Consider the following 16279-nt stretch of genomic DNA (forward strand, 5'->3'; position numbering starts at 1 on the left):
ACACGTTAGTCACATATGTAATAACCCAGCCACAAGTTGAGGACTGCAAAAAGGAAAAGCAGTTTTATTTAGTTTTCAAGAGGTGCCAGTAAACATGGAAAACAAGTTGGGTTTTCATGTTTTGCAATGCACATGCTCATAAAAGATTAAGTTTAAATTACATGCAAGAGACTAAATTTCTTCACACTTTACAAAAACAGGTCTGAAGCAAATAAAATGATTGTACATGACATTTACATTAGAAAGAGTATGCTAACAGTTGTAGCTTCCATAAGCACGTCCACGATCGTCCCCGTTAGCCAAAAGCTGCCCCACAATTAGGGCATCTTCGCTGCCTCAGTGCAAGACAGAACAGAATCCCAATTGGAAAGAATACAATGGCACACAAAACACCGAGGCAGGTGAAGGTGTCCTCCAAAACGCCAACCCTGTAAAAACGGAAAACAGACTGAGTCAAAGACACCCACCATGTTTAACCCAAAGTTACCACTTCGCGATCTGACAGTCACTAAAAAAACCAACACCGTCTTGTAGAGCAAAAGGAAGTGCATGTAGCGGTTTGTTTTGTTTCTTTAAAAGTCTTTTATGCCATTAGCTTGCAACAAAATGCTTTAAATTATACCACTTCAGTTCCAGAAAGCAGCCATTTCTTTATCAATCACCACAAAACAGGAAAACAGGACTGGTACTTAGCACAAGACACAGTCACAACTCTGAGCAGCAGTGTTAATTGGTTAATTCCAGTACACTGAAAAACACACACAGGTGCAGCACCAGATACACAGTGGAACTCACTGAAGCAACACGTGCTCTCAGATTCAGAAAACTTTAACGCAAAAGCCTTTGCAGCTTCAGACGTTTGTTATTACTAGCTGGTCCTGAAGGATCTGAAACTCACGACTCCGTTCTTGTATTCTTGCATGCTAGTTCAACTAACCTTGCCAAGTAACTACACAGGACTAACAGATCAAATGGTCAGGACAGGCAGTAAAGCAAGTAGCAAACCTGTTCCTTGCTAGCCCTTTCTAGGGTCAAGTTTTTCTGTATAGGTAAGGATAAATTTCCTAGAACTTAACCTTACTACCAACTAAAGAATATGCTCATAAAAATGAAAACAAGTGTGCTTTTAAAATAAGTCTGTGATAACTTTTATTTAACTATCAGTGTTGTACTGGTTACTGCAGGTCAACAGAACAGCTCCATTTCTCAGCTGTTTAGGTCTTTCACAACAGGCAGCAGTCACGCTTGTGTCACATGCTTTGCCTACCTAGTTTCGACAATATCCCAGTGTGAACCCTCTCAGTTCATTCAGCCTCATGTTGCCCAGAGGATATGCGCACTAGAGCTCTTTCAGGAAAAATAATAGTAATCCTTGCTTTCTGAATGCTTTGGTGTGATGATCTGGAGTGTTTTTCTCAGCTTCTTTCTAACAGAAAGATCTGAATTGAAGTTGTGTAACACTGGCTAAAGGCTTCTGGTCAACCATCCAGCTCATGCTTTCACCAGTTAAAACTAGGTAACTACATGTAGTATAAGTCTGTGTTTCCTCAGCTAGGATTGTCACTGAGGAAAGCAGCAGTTTTCCACACACATCAAGTAGTGATGTGAAGTAAGCTCAGATAAAAAGAATATTGAGTCACTTCTGCCCAGAAATTATGCTCTGGTAATTCAGTTCTACTGCAAATAGCCCTGCTACACTGCACAGAGCCATCAGTATCTGTACAGAGCATACGCTGCTCAGAGTATCTCTAAGAAGATACTTAACACAAAGCTACGTATGTCTGACTAATCAGCTGACAAAAAGGATGTTTTCATAGCAGCAAGACTTGCTATTTAAGCTATGAAATCTCCCAACTCCCTGCCTCATAGAAAGTCAAGTGACAGAAGAAAACAAAGCAGAAGTAACATGGCAGTTGCTTCACTGGCAATGTCAAAGGTTATATAAGCAAGCAGTCTTACTAGAAACGCTCCACATTTCCTTAGCACAAAGGCACAAAAGAACCTTTTTTGCTATTGACATGTAAGTGTCTAATAACATGACTTGAACTTCTTGTCCTATTGCATCAAGATCACCAGAAACCAAAGTCCCAAAAGAGGTGTGGTGGTTTTACCCAGCTGGGCAGCTGAGCTCCACCACAACTGCTCTCACCCCTCCTCCACAAAAGAAAACGGGGAGAAAATAAGATGGAAAGGGCTGAAGAGTTCAGGTAACAACTGAGAGACCACATACCAATTATCACTACAGGCAAAACAGACTCATCATAGGGAGATTAACGTAATTTATTGCCTACCACTAGCAGACTAGCACAGTGAGAAACTAAAAGCAAACTAAAAACACCAGTCTCCAGTTGCCAATGCATTATTTCAGATGGCCGCAGATCTTTCTTCAGACTGCATGAGACCATATAACCTGTGAAAGGCTGGGTACACCGGTCATTTAGGGCTCTGACCACATCAGCAGGATAAGAGGAACTTTAAAAAAAACACATCTAGCTGTAGATTGAGTGTGAAAGTATTTTAAATATGAGCACTTCATTGTAGAAAGTGCCAATTAAATAAGCGTGTACAGGACTAGGCTAACCACTCACATTCAGGCTTTCTATGTCACTAGAACAGCTCAGAGGTGCAGCACTACTGTCATAAGCTGTTAAGCAAGTTTATTTCTGGTAGCTCGAGAAATAATCCAAAAGGCCAAACATGCAGCACTATTAAAATAACCCTCAGTAGGTGTTCCCAGCCTTCTATTTCAAAAATCCCAAGTCTCTGTAGAGCTGAAGGAGAACCTACTATTTGACATCGCGTGGCTCCAGACCAGGCCTGACTGAATGACCACCCTACACAAGAATTCTGTTTCAGCAGTTTTGTGTCACAGCAGAAAAATATCTGAACAGACATTTAACTTCAGTCCCTAACCCTTTCTGAAGTGCTATATTTGAGTGTCCCCCAGAATTAATTTAGACAGAAAAGCCTAAGCATTCAGACTTAAGAAAATTGAGCAGCTATTAAAAAAAAAAATCAAGATTTGGAGGTTAGCAAAACACTTGAATAAGAAGTGACCTCTTTGATTGCCTGCTACAGTGAAAGTCAACAGAAACTGAGCTAAGTGACCTTGAAATGTGCTACAACACGCAACGTGCCAAGACCAACAAGTTGTTTTTTCCCTACAGAGCAGTCCCAGGCTATTGTACAAGTTAATAAAGTGACGGAAAGAAGATGCAGTCTCAGAGACTGCTCCCTTACTGCAATTGACTAAAACATTACATCTTGTTTTACCTTAAGAGCTGCTGCCCTTCCCCTCAACCATCATAAGAAGCCAAAAGCTTTGAAAACAGCATTCCCAATACTCAGCTGCTCACCTCCTTTTGTGGAACATCCTTCTGTTTACAGAGTTGTGTGATAGACGTTGACTTTCTATTTGGTGTAAGGTATTCAGGTAAGCTGATCCCAGCAGTAATTCCAAAAGGCTCCATTAAGGCAACAAGCTGAGATGTAGACTAGCACTCTGATCATCCTAATGATTGTAGTCTCAGCGCACAAGTATCCTGACTCAGTTTTGTAGCCTGTGCTGCTCATGGTGGCTACTCCTACAACCTCAGCATCACACCACCTCTGTTGCCTGTCAGAGGCACACACTGCCAGAGATCCCTCTGTCCATGCGAGCACTTAGTTCACTACAAGAACATAAGATTACTCTTGAACATTAACACCTGTGTGTACAGAGACATAAGAGCAATGAGAGATCAGCTCTGCAGAAGCATTCTACAGTTGTAACAAGATCTCCAGGATTTGTGATCCTACCATTTTTCCCAAACCTGGCACAAATTTTGTAGATTTAGTCCCAGTGGTATAGGTACCGCTTTCTTCCCCCTCAAGGCTCCATAGTACTTCTTGGAAGCCTCCTCAGACATGGGAAAAATTTCATCTTTCCTTCCAGTCTCTTTTAGCTCCTGTTCTCATACTTCCATTCCCAAATCCAGGTATCAACATCTGCTTAAAGTACAGCTGAAGTTTTTACCTGTGATGCTGCCCAAATCCATAAATTCAGGGTGGAATCTCCATATTCAACACACTGGTAGAGTCAAGACACGTTGTAGAGGATAATGATTCTGGCTTGTCACCCATAGATATTATTGCTAATTCTACAAGTACTAATGACACTAACATTCAGAGTACTTTGTACAGTAGTTGTGGTATCAGTAGTACCTTATTCTCCACATAAAGCAAAAGATATGTGTAAGGAATCAAGCATAAGGTAACAATGCAGCCTTTTGCTTTGCAAATATTCTTTACATCTTCTGCGAAGGACAGGATGCTCTCTACTGAGAAGACCTAAACCACCAGACTGCCATGCCAGAAAGTTGCTCCAGCTTATCTCCCAGGGTTCTGAATTGGATTCAGTGGCTGATTCTTGCCACAATGAGGAACTGACTGAAAGAACATAGGACTTAAAGCACAGAATCCCACTTTTATACCTAATACCCCCACAAGTTTTAGCACTGACCATTGACTACAGACACAGCAGAGCAAGAGCAATGTCTCAGAAAAATCACTACCAGTTGTCTTCACGACGTAGTTTACCCGAGCTCTCTTCTGTAGTCAGGCTTGGCAGCTCCACACCTGTCCAGCAGACACTGCAGGCAGTTCTTGTAGAACCAATGTGCACAGCTGTAGGCTTTTCACTTCTGCTGGCTTGGTGACAAGTATGTCCAGTGGGTTTACAAGGGTCAGAGAAAAAGCTTTGTGTCCCCCCCACCTGGCACGCAAACCATTTCTACCTTGATAGGGAAAGTGCTGACGAACTACACTACATGCCAGCAGACAAAAAGGAGCCAGACTATCCCTGCTGCAAAGCAGGAGCTCACCCATGACTTGGCACGTAAGTCACTGACTCACAGCACTTGCCCTGCATCTTCCCCACATCACCTTAGCAAGCAGTACTCAGAGAAGCTACAGACACCAGAGCTGCTCGGCTTGTTTAATACTGCTCTTCCGTTTGTGTCTTGGGTTCTGCTACAAAGAACTCCAGCCCAGGATTCCCCTCAGACTGTGGCAGTGGTGGCTGCTTCCCTTCCTCTCCCACCACAAAGCATTCCCCAGGAAACTGAAATATCAATGGGAGAAACAGAGAGGATAGATAGTAGGAGAAAGAAGAGTGGAAGGAACTGTTAAAAAACTATGAAGTCATCACTGTCACAACTGGAAGACAGGCAAACACCATACAAGAGTGTATCACAAAGTATATTTTTTCCATATGCTCTGGATTATTAATGCTTCATCTTGACTGCTATATGCAGCTTTGGTCCTCATCACAAAAAGGAGTAGCTTAATGGAAGAGTGTCAAAAGAAAAGAATAATAGTAGAGAAAAGGTAGCCTCCATCAATATGTCCTTGCTACACAACCTTCAAGTCCTAATCCCAAATCAGCTGTGTACTACTAACCAGAAAGGAAACATCAAAATCGGCTTGCTAGGTCAAGTTCAGAGCATACTAACCCAAAGAAGAGACACTCCACTAGACAGACTTTGAAAGCAGGGCGAAGAACTCCCTATTAATACCTGCTTCCAGAGATGTCCCACTAGCTGTCCTACCCGAGCATACTGCGCACAAGCAGAGTTTACATAGTATGTCTTAAGGCTAATATAAGAAAGCTTCATGATAATTTGTTTGCTAGGGCAAATCCGGACACTAACTGTACAGTTACATTGGAAGGAATCCTCAAAATTAGACTATAATTAAAGAATAGGATCAGTAAACAAGGCTCTCATGCCTTCAACTTCATTCACTGGGGAAAAGATGTGCTACTAGAATTGCCATCTCCTGGGAAGAATACGCTAACAGGACTGAAACGCAATGAGATTCAAAACTGTTCAGACACAACCAGACTGGTTATAGATACAGCAACAGAAAGGACATCGGTGGTAAATTCAAAATGGCCAATCTTTTAATAATTTCATATTCAGGTCCTGCCCTGAAGTCCACCTTTGTGACAAGTAAGCTAATGAGTTTAGTTAAGAGAATAAGCAGCCTAATTTTGATTTGACCTTAAGGTATAAACATATTAAACATTGAAGAGGGATCAGTCAGGGTACTTCTGGTCAGCCCTGAGCAGCCGCAAACCCAAGCGTAGATGACTGCTGTCTAACTCATTACCATCAGCCCTCTTAATCAGCTTGCAAAGGCCCAGATCTCCTGGTCAGCAGACGTCCCTGACACTTCAAATAGAATTTACTTCAAACTCCCTTCCCCCGAAACACAGTTATTCAGGAAGTGTTCTTTGGTCACGCAGAATGCCAGTGAAATAAGATGACAACTTGCCATCCATATTCAACACCAGAACCAGGGAGAAGATCTGAGAGGGATGCAGCAAGTAGCAGGAAGCACTGCTGGCTCAGCAGCAGAGGAGGGCCAGGGCCAGCACAACCAGGGAACAGACCGAGTCAGTTCCAGGTGACGCTCAACAGAAGCGTATCCGTGTGACCTCCCCCACAACATACCTGTTATTTCAGTCATTTCCTAGCACCTCCATAGCAGCGTGACTGCTACTACAGCATTAACTCCACAAGCATGCTCTGGTTTCTGTTGATTTGTGTCACCACCTAATTTTAGATGAACACTTATCCAGTCACTGTCTCTGCTTAGCCAGTTACTAAATTTAGAAGGAGGAAAAAAAAAACTTCTTTATAAAGGAGAACATGAATATTTTAGTTTGTGCTTGTGTATCTTACCTGAGCTACAGAATAATTAGATTCCATATTCAAACTGTCGATTCATTAACGTAACCAAACATAAATTTTGTTCTACACAAACCACATAAAAGCTGATTATAACTGCACCACTCCCAATCTAAAAATAAAGAGGAAAGGTTTATTTATATTGCAAGCAGTGTCTTGGATTTAAGCTACACTGCAGATGCCAATTCCATAAAGCAAGGTCAATTATTCCCACTGACAAGCATTTAATACCAAATTACTTTTCAGACAAACCTTTTCTTGGAAATAAGTCTCAAAACATTAAGTCATGTGCTCAGGATCAGAGAGCCAACAGGGAGATTTGCAAACACAACATTATTACAATTTACCACAAGCATTTTTAGACTTAACACTACATCACAGTACTTAGATGTGTGCTTATCAGCATTTTTGATCCCTTACAAATGAAGTCCAAGGGTCAGCCTGGGTAATCAAAGATAGCATTCTGATTGCATGATAAGCTCTGCAAGACCTGAAAAGAAGCTACACTTTACTAAGAGGTGCCTCCAGCTGTCTTACACACAAATACTCCCTGAATGATCAAGCAAGGGGAATTTTCTGAACAGTTTCCCAATTTCTCCTGCCTCCAAGGTTGGTTGAGTCTTTAGATTTCAGCAGAAACAGTCAGACCAGGGACAAGCAGGGATTTTGGAAGCTGAACACAAGACCTCTAATTTTGAGCATGAAAACAAACAGATAGCTTCTCCTTGTGTCTATCCTAGCTAATCCAAAAAAAGCAGCTAGGTTAAGCAGTTTAAATTTCACCCACAAGCAGCAGAAGAAAAAAAGATAATTATAGATGCAAGTACTGATGGTATACCAACAGAGTTTTAGTTTCCACTTAGAGAGGTGCCAGTTCCTTCAGCCTCAGCTTGAAGGCACATTGAATTGTTGTTGATCTGTGTGGTTTCCCCCCACCACCACTCATCATGTAACGTGGCCAAGTTAGTATCACCTCCGGTTATCACCTTCACCTAGCAAACAAGACCAGTTTCCTCCTCACTGCTACAAATAAGTTATAATTATCAGAGTACAGACACCAAGACAAATGGTGACACTAAAAAAAAAAAGTTATCAGCTCAGGCCCAGCAACCAACTGGGAGTTAACAGCCACTATAAGGGTGATAATCTGGTCCCTAGGGAATATATTTCTGATGTATCTTGTTAAATGCATAAAGTCTCATTTATTAGAAAATGTTTTAATTATTTTCCACCAATTGGTTCAAAACAGTAATACAAAAGTCCTCAGAACTGCTATGAAACTATGCTTTTCTCTCTTGAGACCCTATTCCAAGGGTCACCACCTCCTCTCTTCTTCTGGGCTTAGGTACCAGACTTCCTGCTACGCAGCTGCATGCCTCTGCTGTAAGGCTGGTGAAAAAAAAAGTTACAGCTATCCTAGCCAGTAATTCCGAGTGGCAGACTCATGGCATCTGCTCAAGTCTGCTGTATCAAGGCTTTCTTCTTCACAGTCACATGCATAAGTCACCGCTGAATTTCATGCCCTAACTGCTCCAGCCACCAAATTACAGCACAGCAGGGATGAACGCCCCGATCTGTCCAAACAGCATACGTTTACAAAAAGCTGCATGTTATAAGGAAGCTACTTTGATTCAGCACAGGCAGAGCTTCTTTGTGACAGAAAGCAGTGTCATGAGCTGCCGCACTATTATAGCTACTCCTCTTTATAGCACCCTTGAAATGGTATTTCAAAGTTGGCTTTACTCACAAGATTCAAAAGGATCTCTGTAGCATGTCAGCCTGCTGCTAGAAACTGAAAATCCCCAGCTTTTCTTCAGGATAGAAAGCACATCTGATAGTTTTTTTTAATTATTCCTTGAATATTTAGTCAGTACATATTAAGGCATTATATTAAGAATATTTATATAAAAGATATTTATTGTGAATACATACAGAACTCCTGTACCCTGAATGAGTTTCTCTCAAACCACACACAGCACTTGTGATTGAAGTAAGCAGAAGATGGACATTTTGAAGGAGTTTATCACTTAAATGCAATTTTTCCAGAACACACTTTTCTCAGCGGATGCCCTTAATTGAATAAAAACAAATATCAACCAAAATCTGAGAACCTACTGCTTTATCAAATTGAAAAATCAAACAAACAAACCCCCGCCACTCTGTCAGGAAGAAGGCTCCAAGAGATCTGAGAAGAAATAAAGTTTTACTCATAGTAGTTCCTCAGCCTTCAGTCCTGGAAGACGCTTCAGCATTACCCTAATTTGGAACCCACTATAATACTTCTCCAGCAGGTAATTCATAACCATCAGAAGAGAAAGCCACCACAATGCAGTAGCATGTCCCCTCCCTCACCCTTTCCTTCAAACAACTGAATGTGTGTTAAATAGAAACATAAATACCCAACCAGGCCAATCGCAGGCTTTGTCCAGATTTTGAAAGAACCAGTTTTTGCAAACTTCAGATCAAAAGCATGTTTGTCACAGTTTTTAAATGGATCTTTCCTCTGTTAAGAAACGGGAAAGGAAACATTCCTTTCCAGTTTGTTCTACCCATGAACAAGAAATGGAGAAAAAGAAAATGAAAGTGACCACAAGAGAAGCAGCCAGGCTGCATTCTCCCAGCTAAAAAGATAATTACACGGCTGGATCTCTGAAGTTAGTGGCTATAATAACTCAAGCTGTTCTTGTGAACATAAAATAGTTTAAAAGCCAAACTTGGCTAATCCTTACATGTCAACTACCAGCACTAAAACTGACAACATTCTGCACCTCTGTTTGATTCTCTGTACATCAGCACCGGGCTGGAAGAGGAGCTCACACTACGAGGACTGCAGCCACCCTAGACTTCTTAGCAATGCAAAGAAGGATGGAACACACAGCAAGGCTGAAGTCTGTAATTAGAAAGCAACACTGACCAAGGATGAACAAGGATGATTTGACTAATGAGTAACTTTAGGCAAGACGTACAGCTCACAAGGCAGAAGAGTCATCCCTCAGATACACCAATGCTTCTGAGATTTTTTTAAAATAAATAAAATGCAATTACGTGGTGACCAGGGGCAGGCTACCTACTTCTAGAGATACTTTGTGCTTTTTATGACTTCACACCACAAACTAAGCCTGAAGAGTGCTAGCTACCTAGGTACTGTAGCTAGCCTGTAAACCCCGAAATCATTTGCAACTCTGCAATAAAACAGACTCCTACCAAAATAACAGATCAGAACCACATGCTTCTCTTCAAAATCATCTATTTTAAGTTGAAAATGGCTTTTTTTTTTTTTCCAATTAGCAACATTTCCATGCCATAGAACTGACTGGTTTGTTTCTGATTGCAGAAATCCCGTTGATGGGCTTTAGCGCTCTCCATCAGTTATGTTATTCCACAGCCACAAACAATCCTTTTCCCTCTCACAGTCTAAAGCACGTGGACTTCTCTAATAACCATGCACAGCTTCAAATCCAAGGAGTAACAAGACAACTGTCTTGGCAGTTTACTAAGTTTTAGGCACTATTAATAGCTTTTTATGTTATCGATGCCCTTTCAGTACCTTTCTGTTCAGTGACGTATTCAGAACCTACCTGCGTGGTGCAGTCTTCACAAAATAGGTTTCCAGGCCAAGAAAGTAAACTAGAGCTATGTTTAAGGTATTGAGAAGTCAAAGAGGATTACAAGCTCTTTCTCAAAGAGAAGTAAATAGCCAACATAACCTTTCAGAACACAAGCCTGACACTTCAAGTTCCTGTGAATATTTCTAACATTATGCTTCCCACCAAGCCTCACTGCTACTTCTCTTGAGGCACTAGACTATCAACTCCTTATCTAAGTGAAAGACAACCAATTGGAGCTTTTTTGTCCCATCCCCCCTGTCCCCCCCACATCTGACTCTTTCACTACAGAGTTATGGAAAACACGGTGCAAAGACAATTATGACACACCGTTACTAGATGCTGGTCCTTGCGAGTCCCTGATCAACAGTAAATGGGTCCTACATCGAAGCTGTATAGTACTGTGCCTCAAAGGAACCAGAACAGCAGGTCTCACACCTGATTTCTTTTCGCAGACTAAGGCAAAACTTGAGGATTTAAGAGCAAAAATGTGGTTAGGCTACATGTCTCTCTCTCTAAAAAACACTGACTACCTCCAGTAGCACCAGGATGATGACAAAAAAACTTTAAGTCAGGTCACTCAACAGCACCTTACAAAAGATTCAGAAACTTGCTCATTTTTCCAGATCTGGCTGAAAGGATACTAGAATTAGATTCTTTATTTGCAAATGACCATTTCAAAGGAATCTCCTAGAAAAAAAAAAATCCTAAAAAATAGCAGCAAGAGTCTACCAACCTTATCACAGAAGACTACTTCAATTTTTTTTTCCTGAAGTTTCCTGGTTCTAAGGCCAGAAGACCTGTACAAACACACTGCTTGCCTTTTACCAGGCAACACATAACATCTTTCCTGTCTGGTTGAGCCAAAGCATGAGATTTTAATGTAATTACTCAAGTGGCAGGATCTACCACATCCTCCCAGCAGCTCAGAGGTTACTTTCCCTCATTGTTTAAGACATACATCTTCTTCTACATCAATAGCTCTAGCTGGTACAGGTTTTTCAGCCTTAACTGCTGGAATTTCAGCATGCACCTGCTTTAACCTAGCATCACAAGATACTTATTTGAATCCACCTTTGAAGGCAGGTACCGACTCTCAAACACACATCAGTTTTAACACAACCAAAAGGCATCTGAGGTGCTGCCCCCATCACTAAGACAATCTCCATCACCTTCCTAGCGTTGAAACCCCGTATCATTTAAGCTGTACTAGCAAGTCTGTTTCCTAGATGTGTTGAAATGGACAAGAAAAGGCTCAGACTTGCAGAATACAAAGTGCTTCCACATAAGACGCCACAAGGGTAACTCCCATACATTTTAACAGAAGGGAATGATTCTGCATTTGAGTCAGAGCTGGCCAAGCACACAAACGCCTGAACTGCACCAGCAGCAATCTGGCTGCCCTCACCCATTAGTTAATATCCTGGGAGGAGGAGAACTGAAGTGCAAAGGAACTACTGCAGACTTACAGCACTAATGTGAAACAGAATGCCTCCTTCCCTTTTCTTATTTTATGGCTGTTGATCACTGAAGGGGAAGTTGCCCTTTTGTTGCCATTCTAAGAGCTTTTTTTTTTTAACCTCTTTGTCAGATTAACACTTTGAATTAGATTTATTAATTTCCCAATACTTCTGCAGTAAATGGACTTATAAAGTATGAGAACTTTTAAAACCCTATGACACTGATGTTTTTAATCAATACGGACAAGCACCTTGCCTGGTTTTGCACGGCACAGACTGTGGAGATGAGGAAACTCACCACAGCAGCAGAAGCTCTTCCACAGGACTGCCGGATAACCAGAACTGATGACGGTCAGAGACCATGGAACGTTTCATAATAAAGTCATGCTACTCACTATCACTAGTCATAAATGCATCAGAAAGGACTTACTGTCACCCTCTCCCCCAAGAGCTGACCCTCTACACCTGTGACTGAATTGTCTTTTCAATAAAAATACTGCCTACAGGTCTTCCTCCATCATACCAGACAGATTCATGTTTGCATAAAGCCTACTGTATTAATTATAACAATTGCCTACAGTCTATTAGGACACACTACATAGATTAAAGAACTGCTGAGTTTTAGTGCTTTTTCAGTTAGTTCAATTCTAACACACACACACACAGAAAACCAGGCAACTATATGGATACCTCTCATTTCAAACATAAAACATAAGGCTCAGTTTATTTCTCAACTAAAGGACTATTTACCTGCAGGCAGGACAGCCACCCACTACTACTACAGAAGTGGTGGTAGCAGGCTGTTGAATAATGGTGTATGTGCTCGAATAGTTCGGCTGTGAAGTCGGTGGAGGAACAGCATATCCTAAAAAAAAAAAAAAAAAAAAAAAGGAAAAAACAAATTAATCACTATGTTTAAGGCACAGAAATCACTAGTAGTTCAGTGAAAAGTAAAGAAACAGAACATTAAAAGAAATAGAAGTGTCTTTAAGAATGTGAAAAAAATGTTTAAGAATGTGTAAGAATGTTTAAGAAAGTGAAGCACTTTAAGAATGTTTCAAAATCAGAATCAAAGCATGCCAGTCAGCACATCTAATTGCAAATTCACTTCATAACTCCAAGTATCTAGCACAACTTAACCATCTAAAAAGGATTTTGAGCTAATAATTAACTTTGAGAGTTTGTTTCAAAGCTGTTTGAACACTGAACAAAAACAGTTTAAACAAATGAGGATTGTGGAGTTCACTTCTGGACATTATGCATCAGGTATGCCCAACTCTGGCAAACAAACCAGTTTAAACAGAGTTAGTCTTCCTCTCCTCTGGTGTCCAGCTCAACTTCCACACATTAAATTTTTGGCTACTGAGAGAGGTGGGACTGATAGGCTGCAAGTGGACAGGAAGCAGGCTGCATGGCACAGAAAAAAAAGCCTTTCACAAAATCCATCTTGTTGGCTAGTCAATGTGTTATTTGAACAACTGTACTTAAGAAGCACAGCCCCCTGGCTACTACATTAATGTGAAAAATAAAGAAATAAATGCTTTTAAAGGGATGGTTAAATGTATACAGTGCACTCCTACAGCTAAGACACACTTTGCCCAAGTATAATCCATTCTGTGCTTCTCTCCCAAAGCACGGTTCTAATTTTTCTTCAGTCACATTACACACTAGAAAGCCCATGAACTTCACTATTTTAAACCAAAAGGCCAGCCGTCAGCACTATCTGTATCGTGGCACAACGTCCCAAGTTACTAGCAGCTTCACCTGCTCCCTCACAGTTCTGCCCAACACACCTACCACGCACGGCAGACTTTTTGCCATTTCAGCAGCTCTCCCTTACAACTACAGGGCTTCTCCTGACGGGCTCCTTTCTGTGACTGCGCTCAGGACTGACTCACTCACCGCTCACCTGCTCCAGCCTCTCCAGAACTCCTGAGGCTCCCCAGACCAAAACAAACGTGACCCAAGGAGCCCGGAGAGGCACGCGGGGAGCACGGAGAGCCCCCTGGGGCCACTTCACTGCTGTCGGTACCCCCCCTCCCCTCCCCCAGGAGCCACCCACCGGTGGGGCGGCGCCTCCGTACCGGAGCCCCGCACACCTGGAGTCCCTAGGAGGAGGAGGAAGAAGAGGAGGAAAGGAAGAGGAGGAGAGGAAGGAGGGAGGCAGCAGCGCCTCCCCGGAGCCCCCTCAGCGCCTCCCGCCGGGCACCACAGGCCACGGCCCTGCCCCGGGGCCCGCGGGCGGCCTGAGGCGCGGGGACAGCCGCCGGCCTAAGGGGCTTGGGGAGGGGGTTCGGGGGTTGTATGAGGTACCTGAGGGGGGCACTGAGGTGTGTGAGGGGGGTTGGGTTGTGAGGGGACTGTGAGGTGTGTGAGGGGTGCGTAAGGGGGGTGCTGCCCCCACAGCGAGGCCGCCAGCCCCCTCCCCGTCCTCCCCCCGCCTCAGACCCACCTGCGGCAGCCGCGGCGCCCGGGTACGGGTAGGGCGGGGGCGGCTGGAAGCCGGGCTGCGGGGCGGGGATGGCGCCGTAGTTGCTCTGCCCGTAGTCGTAGCCCGCGCCCGGCGCGGCGGGGCTGTAGGCGGGCGGCCGCTCCTGCAGCAGGGGCTTGTTGTCCATGCTGGGGGGGACGGGGGACAGGGGACGGGAGGAGCAGGCGGAGGCGCTGCCCGCCCGAGGAGGAAGCGGCGCCCTCCCCTCAGCGCCCCGGGTTGCCGGGCGCCGCCCTCCGCCCCGCCCCGCCCCGCCCGCCCGGGGGCGCCGCGGCTCCGGAGGGGTGAGGGGGGAGCCCGCGCCTGAGGGAAGGGGAAGGGGGGGGGACGGGGGGGGGGCGGCCCCGGCTGCGGCGCTCGCGGACGGTCACGAGACGGCGCCCCACGTGACGCCGCGGCCCGGCGGGGCGGGCGCCTCGCTGAGGGGAGCGGGAGCGGAGCGGGGGGGGGGGGCTGCCTTAAAGGGGCCGCGCGGCGCGGTGAGGGAGGGCCCGGGGCAAGCTGGCCGCTCAGGGCTGACGGAGGGTGGGGGGAGCGAAGGGTGCCCTCAACGGGAAATGCCCGTGGCTTCACCAGCGGGCAGCCCTGCGTCCAAAACCCAAGTTCTCAGTACTTTGTTCAGGCCACATGCTGAAAGGCTCTTCCCTGGCTTTTATTGTCCTCACAGCTCTGCCCTCTGCTCCGCATCTTTGTCCTGTGAGCATCTGATCCGCATCCTGGGGTGTCGCCGTCCCACAGGCACTGGCAGGCCTTGAAATGACGTGCTTGGAACAGGAACCCCAGGGCCCAGGCAGCCTTGCATGAGGGTGCCCAGATCCTTCCCTGCTCGTGTCGCTGCTGGGGCTCTGCGGGGCGGGAGGTTTCCACAAGAAATCTTCTAAAGCCCAGCGTGACACAGGGCTTCCTCGTCTGGGGAAAGGCACTTCCCTATAACAAACACAGTGGTGAGGAGAAATCCCCCTTTTGAAGAAGTGAGATTTGGGAAAGTGGGGAAGAGCCAGCAGGCAGAAGGGAAACCATGAGTAAGAGCCACCTCTGGCCTGTCAGGGCCATGGCCAGAGGATAGTGGCACATGGCGTAAAATACCTTGGATGGAGCAAAGCCTTTCTTGAGGACAAGAGGTTTACAGACTCACAAAGTCAGTATCTGAGCTCCGGCCTTGCCTACGCTGGGGCCATGTCCCAGCTGCGCAGGGAGGCCCCTTTGGACTGCACCTTCTGTGCAGCAGAGGCTTTGCCGTGGTATGCTGCAACCTGCATTGGGAGTGCTACAATTACTGGCAAAACTGCAAAATTGCAGCAGACAAGGACTAGTGGCCATAGCAAGTGACCTGTGGTTCACTGAAGCTGTTTCCTCCTGTGCTGGGCTGTGACCAGAAATGAGAAAGGGTATTTGGATGCTTTCTCCCTCTTTTGCAAGGCCTCAGAGCCCCACCCACAGACAGTGTGGCATGGGGCTCAAGTTCACACCATGCCCCAGGTCACACACCAAATCCACTGCTCCAGCAGGCAGGAAAATAAAAATCTGGCCCAGAATCTGTTAACATTTACCTGTTTGGTTTTGCAAAATCTTTCTTGTTACCTCCTTACCAAATAGCAGACGCTGTTGTAACAGCATCAACTGCAGAAAGCAGGGCTCAGCATCTGACACCCAGTATGAGCTTCCACAAGGGAAGCATCCTGCCTAACTTACATCAAACCACAGGTGTAGGATAGCCACCGTCCTTGTTAGCTGGCCACAAAGAAGTTGTGTGCTGCCAGTGTCATGGATAAGGCAAGTTTGGCCTCACATAAAAGTTCCTCCTTAAAATGAGTGTCAGAGAACTCTACAGGTTGTAAATGGCTTGTCGTGTGAGCTCCCTGCATAGTCATTCCTGCTGCCACTGTGTAGGATTACAGGACTGCAGGTCAGAATCCAAACTGAGAGATAATCACAGAAAATATGCCTTAAGCTCTTCTACAATCCAACTCCAATGGAAAACAAAAGTCTCAA

The 16279-nt window shown here is 44.6% G+C and overlaps 1 protein-coding gene and 1 long non-coding RNA gene across 2 annotated transcripts; both read right to left on the minus strand.

The window, feature by feature from the left end:
• Positions 1 to 36: 36 nt before the first annotated feature.
• BRI3 (brain protein I3) lies at positions 37 to 14594 on the minus strand. The gene is made up of 3 exons (XM_035339935.1): positions 14249 to 14594; positions 12547 to 12661; positions 37 to 428 (listed from the first exon to the last, which is right to left on the minus strand). Exons 1-3 carry the CDS (start codon positions 14412 to 14414, stop codon positions 296 to 298), a joined length of 414 nt encoding a protein of 137 aa, XP_035195826.1. The 5' UTR covers positions 14415 to 14594; the 3' UTR covers positions 37 to 295.
• On the minus strand, positions 3865 to 11025 carry LOC118174545. The gene is made up of 3 exons (XR_004754681.1): positions 10663 to 11025; positions 10532 to 10535; positions 3865 to 10482 (listed from the first exon to the last, which is right to left on the minus strand). It is a non-coding gene; the product is annotated as an uncharacterized LOC118174545 (long non-coding RNA).
• Positions 14595 to 16279: the final 1685 nt, after the last annotated feature.

The sequence above is a fragment of the Oxyura jamaicensis genome, chromosome 14 (genome assembly GCF_011077185.1).
Source record: "Oxyura jamaicensis isolate SHBP4307 breed ruddy duck chromosome 14, BPBGC_Ojam_1.0, whole genome shotgun sequence".
In the NCBI taxonomy this organism is placed as follows: Eukaryota; Metazoa; Chordata; class Aves; order Anseriformes; family Anatidae; genus Oxyura; species Oxyura jamaicensis.